The sequence below is a fragment of the Bactrocera latifrons genome, unplaced genomic scaffold, assembly GCF_001853355.1.
Source record: "Bactrocera latifrons isolate USDA-ARS-PBARC rearing strain unplaced genomic scaffold, ASM185335v1 scaffold_99, whole genome shotgun sequence".
Classification (NCBI taxonomy): Eukaryota; Metazoa; Arthropoda; class Insecta; order Diptera; family Tephritidae; genus Bactrocera; species Bactrocera latifrons.
The window spans coordinates 1,056,414-1,069,320 of NW_017537700.1; the positions used below are offsets into that span (position 1 = coordinate 1,056,414).

Here is a 12,907-nt window from a genome sequence, read left to right on the forward strand (position 1 = left end):
TCTGCAATAGAAATAAGTAATATATTTTCAGCAAAATCAAATTTAACAAAAATTCTTTAGGTTTAGATTAAGAAATAAACAATTGATTTAATGGTTGTTATTACTGTTATAATATATACTTTTTTTGAGAATACAACTTGTTGCAAAAGTTACTAAATTTCATAAAAAAGTTTCCATGCCAAAATATTTATTTATTTAGCGCGAATGCATAAAGTATAAATAAAATATAAAAAAATTGAGAGCCRATCAATAATGCATTAATGTTTCGACTTTCCCCACTTAGCAACTATACAAAAAGCTTAAGAAATTGAAATTTAATAAATTATACAAAGAACATGATATGAAAGAATTAAATTTATGCTTTCGAGCTATTTGAAATTTTGGAACGGAACTTTCAAGCCTTCATGCTTTTTTCGAACTTAAAAATTCATAAGAAAAAGCTTTCACTTTAATATTGATATTTCAAACCTTTTACAATAACTTTACTTATACAAACAGTTTAAACTGAACTTCTTTGTCATTTTTTCGAACTTGAAAATTCGTTAGTCAAAGCTTTCATTTTAACTTTGATATTTTGAAATTATCAAAACGACTCACTATTGAGAAATGTTTTAAAATCTTATAAATATTACAAAAAGGAAAAAATATTTTCAAAAACGTTATAAGGTATAACTGCTATATTAAAAAATGCAGTTTATAGCATTAAAATATAACAAAAAATCCATATAACAACGTTCGAACAATAAACTCTAACACCCGCTTTGTTTTGTGATTTCGAAAAAAATTTCAATTCAAAAAAATATTTACCAAACAAAATATTTCCACTCTTCTAATTATTGAAAACCTTTATGTTTAGTTCGGTCCAACAACAAAAATAACAACAGGCTTAAAAATATTTTTTTTTCTTAAAATTAGGTTTTGAAAATGAAAAAGTTGTTGTAAAATGCTGGAAATCTGTATAAAGAAACTACAATATCTTTAAGATTCCATTCAAAGTAGGCTATTTTGAGACTTCCGTAATTAAAAGCATAATTTTTTATACTAAGCTTAACATAATTTGTAAAAACTTGTTATCAATAGTATAAATTAACACCACATTAAATATTAGACGAAAAAGTTCTAAACATTTGTTATGCATTAGTTATAGCTTATAAGAATATGAATAAAAAAAGATATTTGCATATTGAGAAAGACAAATAAATTTTAAAATAAAAAAGGCTTAAAAAAAATACTCAATACTACACATTGTTGTATGACATAGAAATAATCGTACCATGAAAGTAATTACTAAGCCTTAACACAACATAAAAGATTAAAACAGTAAAACCTTCACACGCAAAAAATTAAGTAACGTCAATATATCTTAAATATATACTTATGTGTAATTGAAAGCCCTCATAAGCATACTTAATGCCACATAAAACACAAAAATAAATACCGCATTGAACTTGCATTATAAGCGTAAGCAACAAATGTTGTTTTGAGGCAAATAAAATTAGTCTCAGAAATATTGATTACACATGTATGTATCACATACACGTATTGTTAATAATATTAACGGAAAAAATCACTTCTATTAATGTTTTGTGTCCAAAACAGACGACAGTGTAGTATCAGATGCAATAAAAATATTGTTAAAATAAGAAAATCATGTTTGTTCGTGTTTGGAGTATTGTTTTCAATGAACAAGTTACACGTGTATGAAAGCAAGTAAGTATTAAACAAATACATTTCAAAACGCAATATTCTGATTAAATGACTTCGATAACTTCACTTCTTCCTTAAATTTCACAATTGTTATGAACTATTTTTATTTTTTGTTGTCACTTTCCATTTACTTTCTTTATTTTATCATTAACAATAACAGTACATAGCAAAAAAAACTAATAATAAAGCACTCAACTGTAAATTATACAGATTCTTGACTCATATTAAGCATAGACACGTCTGCACTAGAGTCTGCGACGTGATATGATGARTCTGAGGGCAGGTCCAAGTCATCGTCACAGAGCATTCTGCGCATGCGTTCTTTGTAGCTGCAAAGTTTAAATATAAATAAAGAATTTATAGATCAACAATAATATATAAAAACATAAACCATAAAAAAAGGCATTTAGTGATCGACAATAATATATTTAAAAAAATTTCCAATTGCAAGTCGCATATACTCACATTTGACTGTCAGGATTATTTTCTTGATTGCGACACTTTTCCAGCTTCTTTTCAATCATTCTTACTTTTTCCTTCGATGGCAGCTCATATGCCTTGACCATAAAGCGTATTTCTACAGAATTGTTATTAAATCAATAACMCATGGAATGAATAAAGAAAACAACAAAACRAAACTCACTGCGCACAGCCTCTATGAGCGCGGGCAATTTATCACGTGCCGCCACAAATAAATTTTCAGTGACATAGCTATCTAGATTTTCTTGTTCTTTACTAGCTGCATGCAGCACAGCTGCCAGTGCAATCTGTATAAAAACGAATGCAATTGTATTACATGCAGACAGATTMATTTCTTTGCAAAACTGCAGATGTTACCTGTGAGGGCGCGTATAGCAGACAAGCGTCTGTGAAGAACGTCTTTTCAATAAACTCATCTATATGTGGCCTCAGGCGTTCGGGATTCGACATATTGCTGCGAGTCTATAAATTATATTTAAAACATTAACAAAACTAACAGCAACATCACAGCACAACCTTAATATCGATGAGGAACCCCTCGACCGGCCTATAGGGATTGTGCACAGTTAAATAGTAATTGAGTTGTTGCATCATGAGCAACTCATTCGAGAGTATAATATCCATTGCCTTATTCCGGTCACCCTTTATATTACCCACAAACTGACCAATGGAKACATTGAATTCCTCAACTTTGCAGGCTAAATAGACACACGTGGCTCTGAAATAAAACAATTACTTATGAATATGGCAGCYGTTATTATTGTACGCCAAACTTACAATATCTCCTTAGGATGGTAATCCATTGGTGTGTTGTTCAGAAAAAAACGTTTGAAATAATGGAATGCAGTGCCGACAACACATTTTGGCATAGGCGGTTCGAAGCGGCGGCAGAAATCATTTAAATACAATTCATATTGCTTAATTAGTACACGTTCTTCCACAGGCAGCAGGAAGGAAGCTTCACGTTGCTCCTGCTACAAGTGTAAAAAAATAAACGAGATTCCTTTAGTTGTGCTTGTACCTACATTCATTTCAGCGCCATGAGTATTGATGTAATTAACATTTTGTTGCAAACGTAATTCACTAAGCTGTTGTTCATTTGCAAAAGTCCAAAATTTTTTTTGCGAACTTAAAGGAAACATTTCTTCAAACGGCTACAATTTATTTACGCTGCTTCCTCTTTTTTTTATCGGCGGTTACAATCATTGTTACAATGACGTGCCTGAATACAGAGTGATTTAAAAGAAACAAAACTGATTTATCAAATATATTTGCAGCAGCTAAGTTCACAATGTACAAATACGTTAGAAAAAACTTAACAACTTAATTAACTTAATTCGAATAATTAATTAAATAATTATCGGTATTACGTATATATTAAGCCAGAATTTTATTATTTACAGAAGAAACATACTACTTCATAGAGTTAATTTGGTAGTTAAACATACACYAAAAGCAATTTACAATAATTTAAATAAAATATATTTTATAACTTGACCGTCATAGAGATATTTTGWTCGTTGTACCATCCAACGTGATGGCTACACAAAAATCTTCATAGCACGTCTCCTCAAGCCTAACCATTAACGATCATCAATCTTTTTAATAATAACGGGACTCCTCGCCTGTGCCTCTCATTAGATAATGTTGCTTATTCCACTTTTAAGAAGAGCTTGCTGGAGAGCGCTTGGACTCACTCCCAATGATGGTGCTACAGTCGTTGTGATAGGAGCACCATTTGGCCAAAGTTGCCGAGTTGTTAGTGCTTACCGGATATAAATCCCAGTCAGTTCCCGACCCGACAGTTCTTAGACTCTTCTACTACTCTTTTTTACTATCAATTTCGAAGTTCGATTAAAAATATTAATATTTTGAATTKGGCCACCTTCTGTTCATTCAAATAATTAAAAAGAAACAATAGTTTTTTAAAAACATCAAATTTTATGCAGAAAACAATTACATTTCATTAAATTTCAAAAAAATTTGGCAAATTAACAAAATTCCAAGTTATCTAAGAAATGGGCACCAACTACCAATATATACCGTGCGCGTTACAAGAAGAGCTCCGYCGCATCGCCAATGCGATAGTGGCACCGGGCAAAGGTATATTGGCGGCCGATGAATCGCCCGGCAGCATGGAAAAGAGATTTTCACCATACAATATACCAAAYACCGAAGAAAATCGACGTCAATATCGCCAACTCATGTTTACGACCGAAAACCTACAGGACTACATATCGGGTGTTATTTTGCATAACGAAACTCTCTACCAAAAAGCAGATAATGGCAAGACATTTGGGGATTTGCTGCGTCATCGTGGCATACTTGTCGGTATAAAAGTGGATAAAGGCATTGTACCGCTGCCTGGTACTTTAGATGAGGGCACCACGGAGGGTCTTGATGATCTCTATTGCCGTTGCGGCAAATACAAAAGGGATGGTTGTGATTTTGCAAAATGGCGTTGTGTTTTGAAGATCGGCAAACAGACACCCTCCTTTCAGGCGATTATGGAGAATACGAATATTCTCGCGCGTTACGCCTCCATATGCCAGTCGCAGGGTCTTGTGCCAATCGTGGAACCAGAAGTGCTGATCGATGGAGATCATGATATAATTAGAGCTCAAAAGGTACGCGATATTTCTACACACATATACGTCCATATTTTAACCATTTTCATGGAAAAAAGGTGACGGAAACTGTTTTGGCCGCTCAATACAAGGCATTGAATGATCATCACGTATTCTTGGAGGGCACCCTGCTGAAACCGAATATGATACTACCCGGTCAAAGCTCTTGTCGAAGGAATTCACCTGAGGAAGTAGCTTATGTAACCGTGCAAAGTTTTCTTAGAGCAGTACCAGCTGCTGTACCAGGTATGAACACAAGATTTATGRCGACTAAGTTCTTCCATATCTAGTAATTTTTGGATTTTAGATATTTTCCAAGCATACTGTGGTCGGAGCATTACCTTACTCATATTATTTTCGGAAAATATTTTATCTAGACACTTTTTATAAACAACTTACGGTCCGTGTACGAATTTCCACAAGATCTTACCGTGTAATATTGTATTAAGATGCTTTTCTATCATAACTTTGACGGTCCATTTTCCCCCCTTATGATGCATGAAACGATCTCTTCAGGAAACTAACTTTATATTCTTGCTTATTTTTCGATATTTCAAAGAAATCTTTGCGTATATCAATTCGAGTTTTATTTACATATACACATATCCCTAACTATTGATCGACTTCTTTAATTTATTTAAAGGCATCGTTTTCCTTTCTGGCGGTCAATCGGAGGAAGAGGCTACAGTGCATTTAAATGCAATAAACACTATAAACTTGAAACGACCTTGGGAACTTTCATTCTCTTACGGACGTGCCCTACAAGCATCGGCGATGGCAGCTTGGGCTGGCAAAAAAGAAAACATACCACTTGGTCAAGCCGAGCTTAAGAAGAGGGCTAAAGTAAAATAATGCTGAATTTAATGATTCATAAAACAGATTATTAATTCACAATCTTTGTTTACTCTTACAGGCGAGTTCACTGGCCAGAAGTGGTAAATATGTTGCGGGTTCCATACCACCCTTTAAAGCAGAACAAAGTCTATTTGTAGCCGATCACAAATACTAAGGACCTGAGAATGACATCACATATTATCAGATTTTTAAACGATACTTATGCCTTAGGACTTATAAATTGAAACAATAAAAATTGTATTACCTAAAACGAATATACAACGACTTTTTTAACCGGAGTATTTATAAAGAATTACACAGTAAGGATCAGCGACGATCGTTTATTTCCGAATATTATTGACACCACGTTGTTAAAATAGMCACACACCTTATCGTACTTTTACTGCTTTACGCCGCAAAATCTTTTATATTGACTGATTTTGACTTCCATTGCTTTGAACTGAATTATATGTTTCTGGAGGTGAGACTTGGGGTAAATCTGGACCTAGGCCTTAATTATATGATTCTCTTAAAATCCAGATCTACAGAGGGTTCCTCGTAGCAAAACAACACGCGTGTCATTCGCCATTGGACTTAAAGGATGGACTATCTAAGACGTGGCCGCAGCCAACATTTGAATGAGATAATTTTCAAAAAATTAATGCGAAAGAATGATCTTTCGAATGATAATAAACATTTTCCCTTAAATTTAAAGAGTTTGTGTTTTTTTTTCTTTAAAAAAGTAGGGAACCTCGAAATGGATCTCCCACTATCTATCTTTATTCATTTTAGGTGACACAAACAACCATATGAAAAACAAAACTATAATACTCTGTATGAACATGTTGGGGAGTAAAAAAAAACAGTTGAATGTGTTAGGTTCCGAATGAACACACTTAGTGACTCGACTAGTACGTCTTCTGCATAAAAAGGTATTTATGATACTCATCATAAATATCGCAGATCTCAACATTAAAACAAAGCATTGAATTTGTTTCGATATTTCTCTGTATGAAAATCTCATAAATACATACATACATATATACAAGTAATTTCCCTATGCTTGGGATTCATCTGGATCTTCACCAGCATATGGGTTATGTGCCTTGTCCTTTACGCGACGTAGAGTTATACCCAGTTTAAGTTCGGAAAGGAAGTCGGTAGCTGGCGGCTTACGTTCGACGCGTGGCTTCATACCGCTGATTGTGGCYGCTTTCTGATCAACTTTCTGTGGACGACACAAAAACAATAACAGAGTTAAGAAACAAAACGTGTTCGTTTATAACGGTATGCTATACCTTTAATGTTACACCCTTTCGTATACTATCTAACAACGCACCACGCGGATCACCGATATCATTATTTTTAGATGTAGGCATCGTTGGTTGCCTGATACCATTTGCTGCAGAGTTGAGTGCAGGYGGTGGCGGTGGCATTGGTGCACCATTACCAGATGGCGATGTAATAAGTGGACCGCTAGTAAGAGGTGGTGGTGGCGGTGGAATATATGCGCCAYCAAAAAGAGGTGGCTTTGGTGCATTTCCAGTAGGAGGCGGTGGTGGAGGTGGAATAGGTGCACCACCAGTAGGAGGTGGTGGTGGCGGAGGAATAGGTGCACCTCCAGTAGGAGGTGGTGGTGGCGGAGGAATAGGTGCACTACCAGTAGGAGGCGGTGGTGGCGGAGGAATAGGTGCACCTCCAGTAGGAGGTGGTGGTCGAGGTATAGGGACTCTCGAAACTACGTTTTGTTTAGCTGGCGGTGGAGGTGCTCCCACCTTAGAAGCTCGAGCAGCAAATGATGGCTTCAGCGTAGGCTTTGGTGGTGTTGGTGGTCCGGTAAACTGTTTTCTACCACCAACACTTTCATAACCTCCAAGGTCCGCGTTAATTTTAAGGTTATTTTTATTTATTGGTTTTATAGAAGCATACAAATTGCTATCGCTGGGTGTCGGCGGCGTTTTAGAGCCGGCATTCAATCTTCCATATATTTGACTATCAGCAGTATCTTCTTCAGTTTCCCATTCATCGACGCTATACAAACTTTGATTGGAATGGTAAATTACTGATGATTTTTTCTTGTTGGCTTGAACAAGAGATGGAGGTGGTGGCTGTAGTGGTGCATCAGTGATTGTTGTCTGTTTCACAGATGGTGGTGGAGGAGGCGCTTGCCTTAAAGTCAGCCTCGGTTGCACAGAGGCTTGCCGCGCTGTTGCTTCCATTTCAGTCTTGTTGCTATAAATATCTTCGATGGAAGGGAAATCCCTGGGATCAGCAAAACTCGCGGCTAATAACTTCAAACTTGATTGTGTAATTGTGTCCGTCTTAAACGGGTCTTTTGAATTTGGAGGTGGTGGTGGTGGCGGTACCGCAGCCGGGGTTGGTTGTGGTTTAGTAATCGGTTCAATCGTTAGGATTGGTTGACTGGTCGGTTCTTGTTTAGTGACCGGTATAGTTGTTAGGACTGAGTTTGATGGTGGTGGTGGCGGGGGTGCATGCATTGGTTTTTTCGATCGTGAGAACCTCGGTGAGGTGATTAGACCATAATCGCTGGCGGAGGATACAGTAGCATACTTTATATCGGGTAGATGATGACTTGATGTGGCATTAGCATTACGCTTAGGTGGCTGGAAGTAACAAAATATATTTTTTATTAAAGAAATTTCGACTGTTTTTAAAATCTCACCATCCAAGTAAACTTTGATTGCACAATATTTTTAATTATTTCCTGCTTGCGCATGCCTTTCAGGTCCTCATCCGTTATGCCGCGTTCCAGCATATATTTCCTCAATACATTATCATTCATAGTCATGGTAAGATCGAATGCATTCCGTGTCCGATCTCGTGTCATATCGCCAGCTATGTGTTGAAAGTTCAACGGGCCACTTATCTCGTATTTGGAACCCTTAATGCTGGTCACAAATGTTGAGGGCGAAAGCGGTGTAACAGGTGTCGGCTCATATCGACGCGGTACAATAGGACTACTTTTTTCCAAACTTTTTAAACTATTACTCGACGAAGATGCGCTCACAGTGGCGTATTCCAGTGTTGGCGGTGGAATCGAGCTGTTGTTGCTTGTGGCGCTGACTTTGCGTAAAGGCGGTGGTGGTGATGTACGACTRCTRGTTGYTGCTATTGATGATAAATTGTATGGTGATGGCGAAGTCATTGTGGAAGGCTGAAAAAAGTCGTGTCTGTAAAGTGTACTTTTTTAAACATGAAAACCCAAAGTTTTTTAAGCATGCAGAATCCAGCTCAATATGAAAAAGGGACAGAGACTCCGTCTTCAATGTCTCGATAACTTACGACCATGCCGCGATGGAAAAGAACTGACGAATCGATCAAAACAAAAGAAGAGGAACAGACCCGAATTTACAACAAAATTAACAATAATAAAACGAAAGATCTCTTGGAACCAGCAGAATCGAAATACCTAAATCAGCCAAAAACAGAAACAGGATATTTAAGTGCTAAATCGTTTCCGTATATCCATCCGAAACTTTATAACCTTTCTTTATTACATATTAACTTTCCCATAATGAGTTCCAACAGTATTTATAACAGCATATTTACATTATTTATTTATCTACAATATATATGTATATAGTACCACCAAACCACCCCAATGAAAACGCATAGTACATACATATGTACATATCCACATACAATTATTTTGAGTAAGTGTCGAATAATTTCGAAGCAACTTGAGTTAATCGCTGATATGCGTTATGACATTTACTAGCACAATGAAAATTTATCAGTTTGTGATATGAATTGATAAAGTGAATAATTATTAATAAAAGGTTTGCTATAATTATATTTACAATTATGGCATATCCTCTCAACTTATAATGAGTTGTATAGTCCAATCCTAAACTCTTATATAAATACTATATATGGTTACATGACTTTGGGCGTGGGAAGTGTATATTGTTTGAATGAAAAGTTTCACTGGAAAATCTCTGCATCATTTCTCAACAAGGCAAAGAGATATCGGCCAACTTCCTTAATACTCAACGGAGATCCTTAATGCGGTTCGTCAACCTGCAGTTCCTTTAGATCCTCAATTCATATCTTCTATGTGACTAATATATCTTGGTAGTGCCAGAAATGCAAGAGATCAAAATATAATTTCGTGTATTTTCGCAGACTGAGCCTAATACAGCCTAATTCAGATAGGTAGATTTCAAGCGAATCGGGTTCGTAGTTTTGTTTTGACCATGTGTGAAATATGAAATAGAAAGACCAAAACAGCAAATCACGCAGACAAATCAAAAAACGTTTGGATAATATATAACGGATGATCCAAGTAGWGATACTTTTTGAAATAGCACTTTTTCGACAGATAACGTGTGTATCGTGCTAAGCTATCATATTATTTTTGTTCAGTATTGTTTGGCATTTCATCACGTTTACAACTCCTTCAACTTTATTATGAAAATTTACTTTCTGTAAAATATGAGTTTCGCGCGCTTTGCCTAACTGATGGACAACATAACCTGTCTACTGAGCTATTCGCAATGGAGAGTTGGTGCAAAACATCACGGGTATCTTTCGATCGAAATACTCGAACAAGTCATCGAAAATCGGACTCAACGGATGTACCATCTGCGACGTAGCCGCGGACAACATTTAAAAGGGATAATCTTCATTAAATAAATGCCAAAGAATTCGGTAGTTTCTGTGTTGTTTGCTTAAAAAAAGTGGGAAAATTCGAATTTTACTCATATCCGGCAGAACGGATTATTTTATTTTGTAGATTAAGTACTTATCGGACCACTTCTGTATATGTAGTTTAAAGAGACATCCTAAATGCGAAATAACTCATTATAACTTGGTACAACACGAGAATTAATAACCTAGAAAAACAACACTGTAGCAGAAAGAAAGACTATATGTGGCTTCRACATAGATGAAATTCTTTTCTTTGTCGTAAGAAAGTGACTTGCTAGTTGGCAGGAAGAAAGCCTTTTACAGGAAGGACAGAGTCATATATAAGAAAAATGAAAGAGGAGGTTTGATAACTGTTTTAAGAGGATAGTAACTTAAAAAAAACATTAGTTCATCTGCTAAATGGATAACTTAGGGAAATATATTGAAAATAAAGAACCTTAATATATTAACAAGTACGATATTACCTTCCTACCGACTGCTAGTTATAAAGCCATAACAATAATAYATTATTTGCTTCTTACTTCAACAATATTAATAGCTCTTGTCGTTCTGCCGGATATGAGTGATTACTCATTGGGAGATTCCACAAACAGTCCCATAAAAACATACCTGTGTAGTTAACCGAGTCAGTATTGCTATATTTCCAGACGACCCTCACTGGCTTTGATTGTTTCGGCAAGAATCTTCTAACCGCGACGCTAACGTGCAGATAACACTTCGAGAGCGAACACTTAAAGGAAAGAGCTGTTGATATCACTGAGAGAATTTTAAACATATGTGTGAGAAGGGTTTGACCAAACGTGGTTTGGTTCAATATGTTTTTTAGCTCTTTCATTTATTCATTCAAAGGAATAAAAGAAAATTGTTCTTAAGGGTTATATTTATTTTAAAACTCAGTTGATATTCGAGATTAACAAAGAAATTTCTTTTCAATTTTGGATTATATGGTATAGATCAGAAATAAAAAGCCCACCCTAGTAGATATGATATCATGGATGAGATAATATGACTCAGGTGGTTGTCCCGTGTTGTCATTAAAAAAAAATCGTCTTCAGGCCTCAATACAACGTTTCATGGCTAAATTTGTGTACCCTCAACAAAATATGTGAAGTTTCCCACGAAGTTTAAATTACCCAGCAGGAAATGTTGGTGACTCTTTAAAATATATATACACATATGTACGTATATAAATGATCAGCGTGACGAACTGAGTCAATTTAGGTATGTCGGTTTATCTGCCTGTATTTATTCGACTAGTCCCTCAGTTTTTAGATACCGCTCTAAAAATTTGCACACGTTCAGTTCTCCATAAGAATCTGCTCATTTATCGCAACCGCCGATATCGGTCTTGTATTGAAATTTTTATTCTTAAAGGATATTATACCTCGTAAGCGGTGTCTGCGCCAATAAAGAAGATTATAACTTCGCTGTTCACGTTACTTCTTTTTATTTATTWATTGAAACAAGTAATCCCTAAAAATTAATGTACATATGCAATTATTACCATCCAATATCCAGGCATTTTGTTGCTCTTAATGATATCGTAAATGAAGGCACGTCGCTGTTCGGGTGTCAAGTACTCAATTTCGTCGGATAAGCCCGCTTTACGCAAATACAGTCGCAAGGTCTCGTCCTCACCGATGCCATCCAGTGCAAATGTTCGTTTGAATTCCACCGACTCAGTGCCCTCCATGTGCTGGAAGTCATTCGGTGAACTAATGTAATTGTCATCCATATTCGTTTACGCCAAACAAAACGTTTCAAAGAAAAATATTGCGCATAAACACATACAATAGATTTATACTAGTTGCGGTTGCCAATTTGTCTTAAGTGCGAGTTGGGTATTTAAGACTTAAATGCAAAACGAAGGTATGCAATCATATACAAAACAAAGTAAATAAACATTAGCTTTGTAAAAATCAGTAAGCATACGAAAATATCTAGAGTTTATTGATAAGGCATCGATTTTATCAGCTCAAAATTAATTTACGATGAGTGAATACGAATATCATTTTAAGGTGATTCATTTTACTTAGACATTTTTACGTTCTTATGCTGCAGTTGCTCTAAGAAACTCTTCATGGAATTATTATTTTCACAAAACACTGCGAATTTTATGAATTTTTCTTCAGCACCGATTTTGTGGTTAAGGTAAAAAAAWTTGTTTTGTTTTGATTTATAAATTTTGAATTATGTTCACGATTCCGCAATCGCATTCAAGTACAAATACGTTACTCTGCCGAAGTCTTGCATTACATAATTATTATATTAAGTAAATAATCGATTAAAACGGTGTAATCGATAACATTAACCGTCAAACTTTAAAATATACGTAATTCATAGTTGTGGAAACAAACAATGAGCCATTATTTAACCGTTACGAAATACGCACTAAAAACTAGGAATTATGTATATGTGTACGCCCTGAACACGTAATATCGACTGACTTCCAATTTCAGTTAAGAAAAAGTATTACGAACATGTCAATAATTTCCACAAATTTCGTTAGTTATCAATTCCTAATCTGAATTATATTCTCTTGCTTTTGCACGTTTAGCAAGTTTGTATTGTTAGTGTTTGTATTTGTA

General features: G+C 35.5%; 3 protein-coding genes across 5 annotated transcripts; 1 reads left to right on the forward strand and 2 right to left on the reverse strand.

The window, feature by feature from the left end:
* Window positions 1-1,813: 1,813 nt before the first annotated feature.
* On the reverse strand, window positions 1,814-3,329 carry LOC108978004 (cyclin-H). The gene is made up of 7 exons (XM_018948035.1): window positions 3,213-3,329; window positions 2,965-3,161; window positions 2,704-2,905; window positions 2,545-2,649; window positions 2,351-2,474; window positions 2,173-2,284; window positions 1,814-2,036 (listed from the first exon to the last, which is right to left on the reverse strand). The coding sequence occupies exons 1-7, from the start codon at window positions 3,327-3,329 to the stop codon at window positions 1,910-1,912; spliced, it is 984 nt and encodes a 327-aa protein (XP_018803580.1). The 3' UTR covers window positions 1,814-1,909.
* Window positions 3,330-4,113: 784 nt separating this feature from the next.
* LOC108977997 (fructose-bisphosphate aldolase-like) lies at window positions 4,114-5,923 on the forward strand. Of its 3 annotated transcripts, none has more exons than XM_018948024.1 (4): window positions 4,114-4,814; window positions 4,874-5,060; window positions 5,458-5,657; window positions 5,728-5,923. In XM_018948024.1, exons 1-4 carry the CDS (start codon window positions 4,206-4,208, stop codon window positions 5,821-5,823), a joined length of 1,092 nt encoding a protein of 363 aa, XP_018803569.1. In that variant the 5' UTR covers window positions 4,114-4,205; the 3' UTR covers window positions 5,824-5,923. The 3 variants fall into 3 exon arrangements, with proteins under 3 accessions (XP_018803569.1, XP_018803571.1, XP_018803570.1); XM_018948026.1 differs by lacking the exon at window positions 5,728-5,923 and adding an exon at window positions 5,122-5,220 and having other exon boundaries at window positions 5,458-5,548; XM_018948025.1 differs by lacking the exon at window positions 5,728-5,923 and adding an exon at window positions 5,122-5,247 and having other exon boundaries at window positions 5,458-5,543.
* A 721-nt stretch (window positions 5,924-6,644) lies between these two features.
* On the reverse strand, window positions 6,645-12,743 carry LOC108977996 (formin-like protein 5). The gene is made up of 4 exons (XM_018948023.1): window positions 11,824-12,743; window positions 8,332-8,823; window positions 6,947-8,272; window positions 6,645-6,876 (listed from the first exon to the last, which is right to left on the reverse strand). Exons 1-4 carry the CDS (start codon window positions 12,052-12,054, stop codon window positions 6,706-6,708), a joined length of 2,220 nt encoding a protein of 739 aa, XP_018803568.1. The 5' UTR covers window positions 12,055-12,743; the 3' UTR covers window positions 6,645-6,705.
* Between the last annotated feature and the right edge of the window lie 164 nt (window positions 12,744-12,907).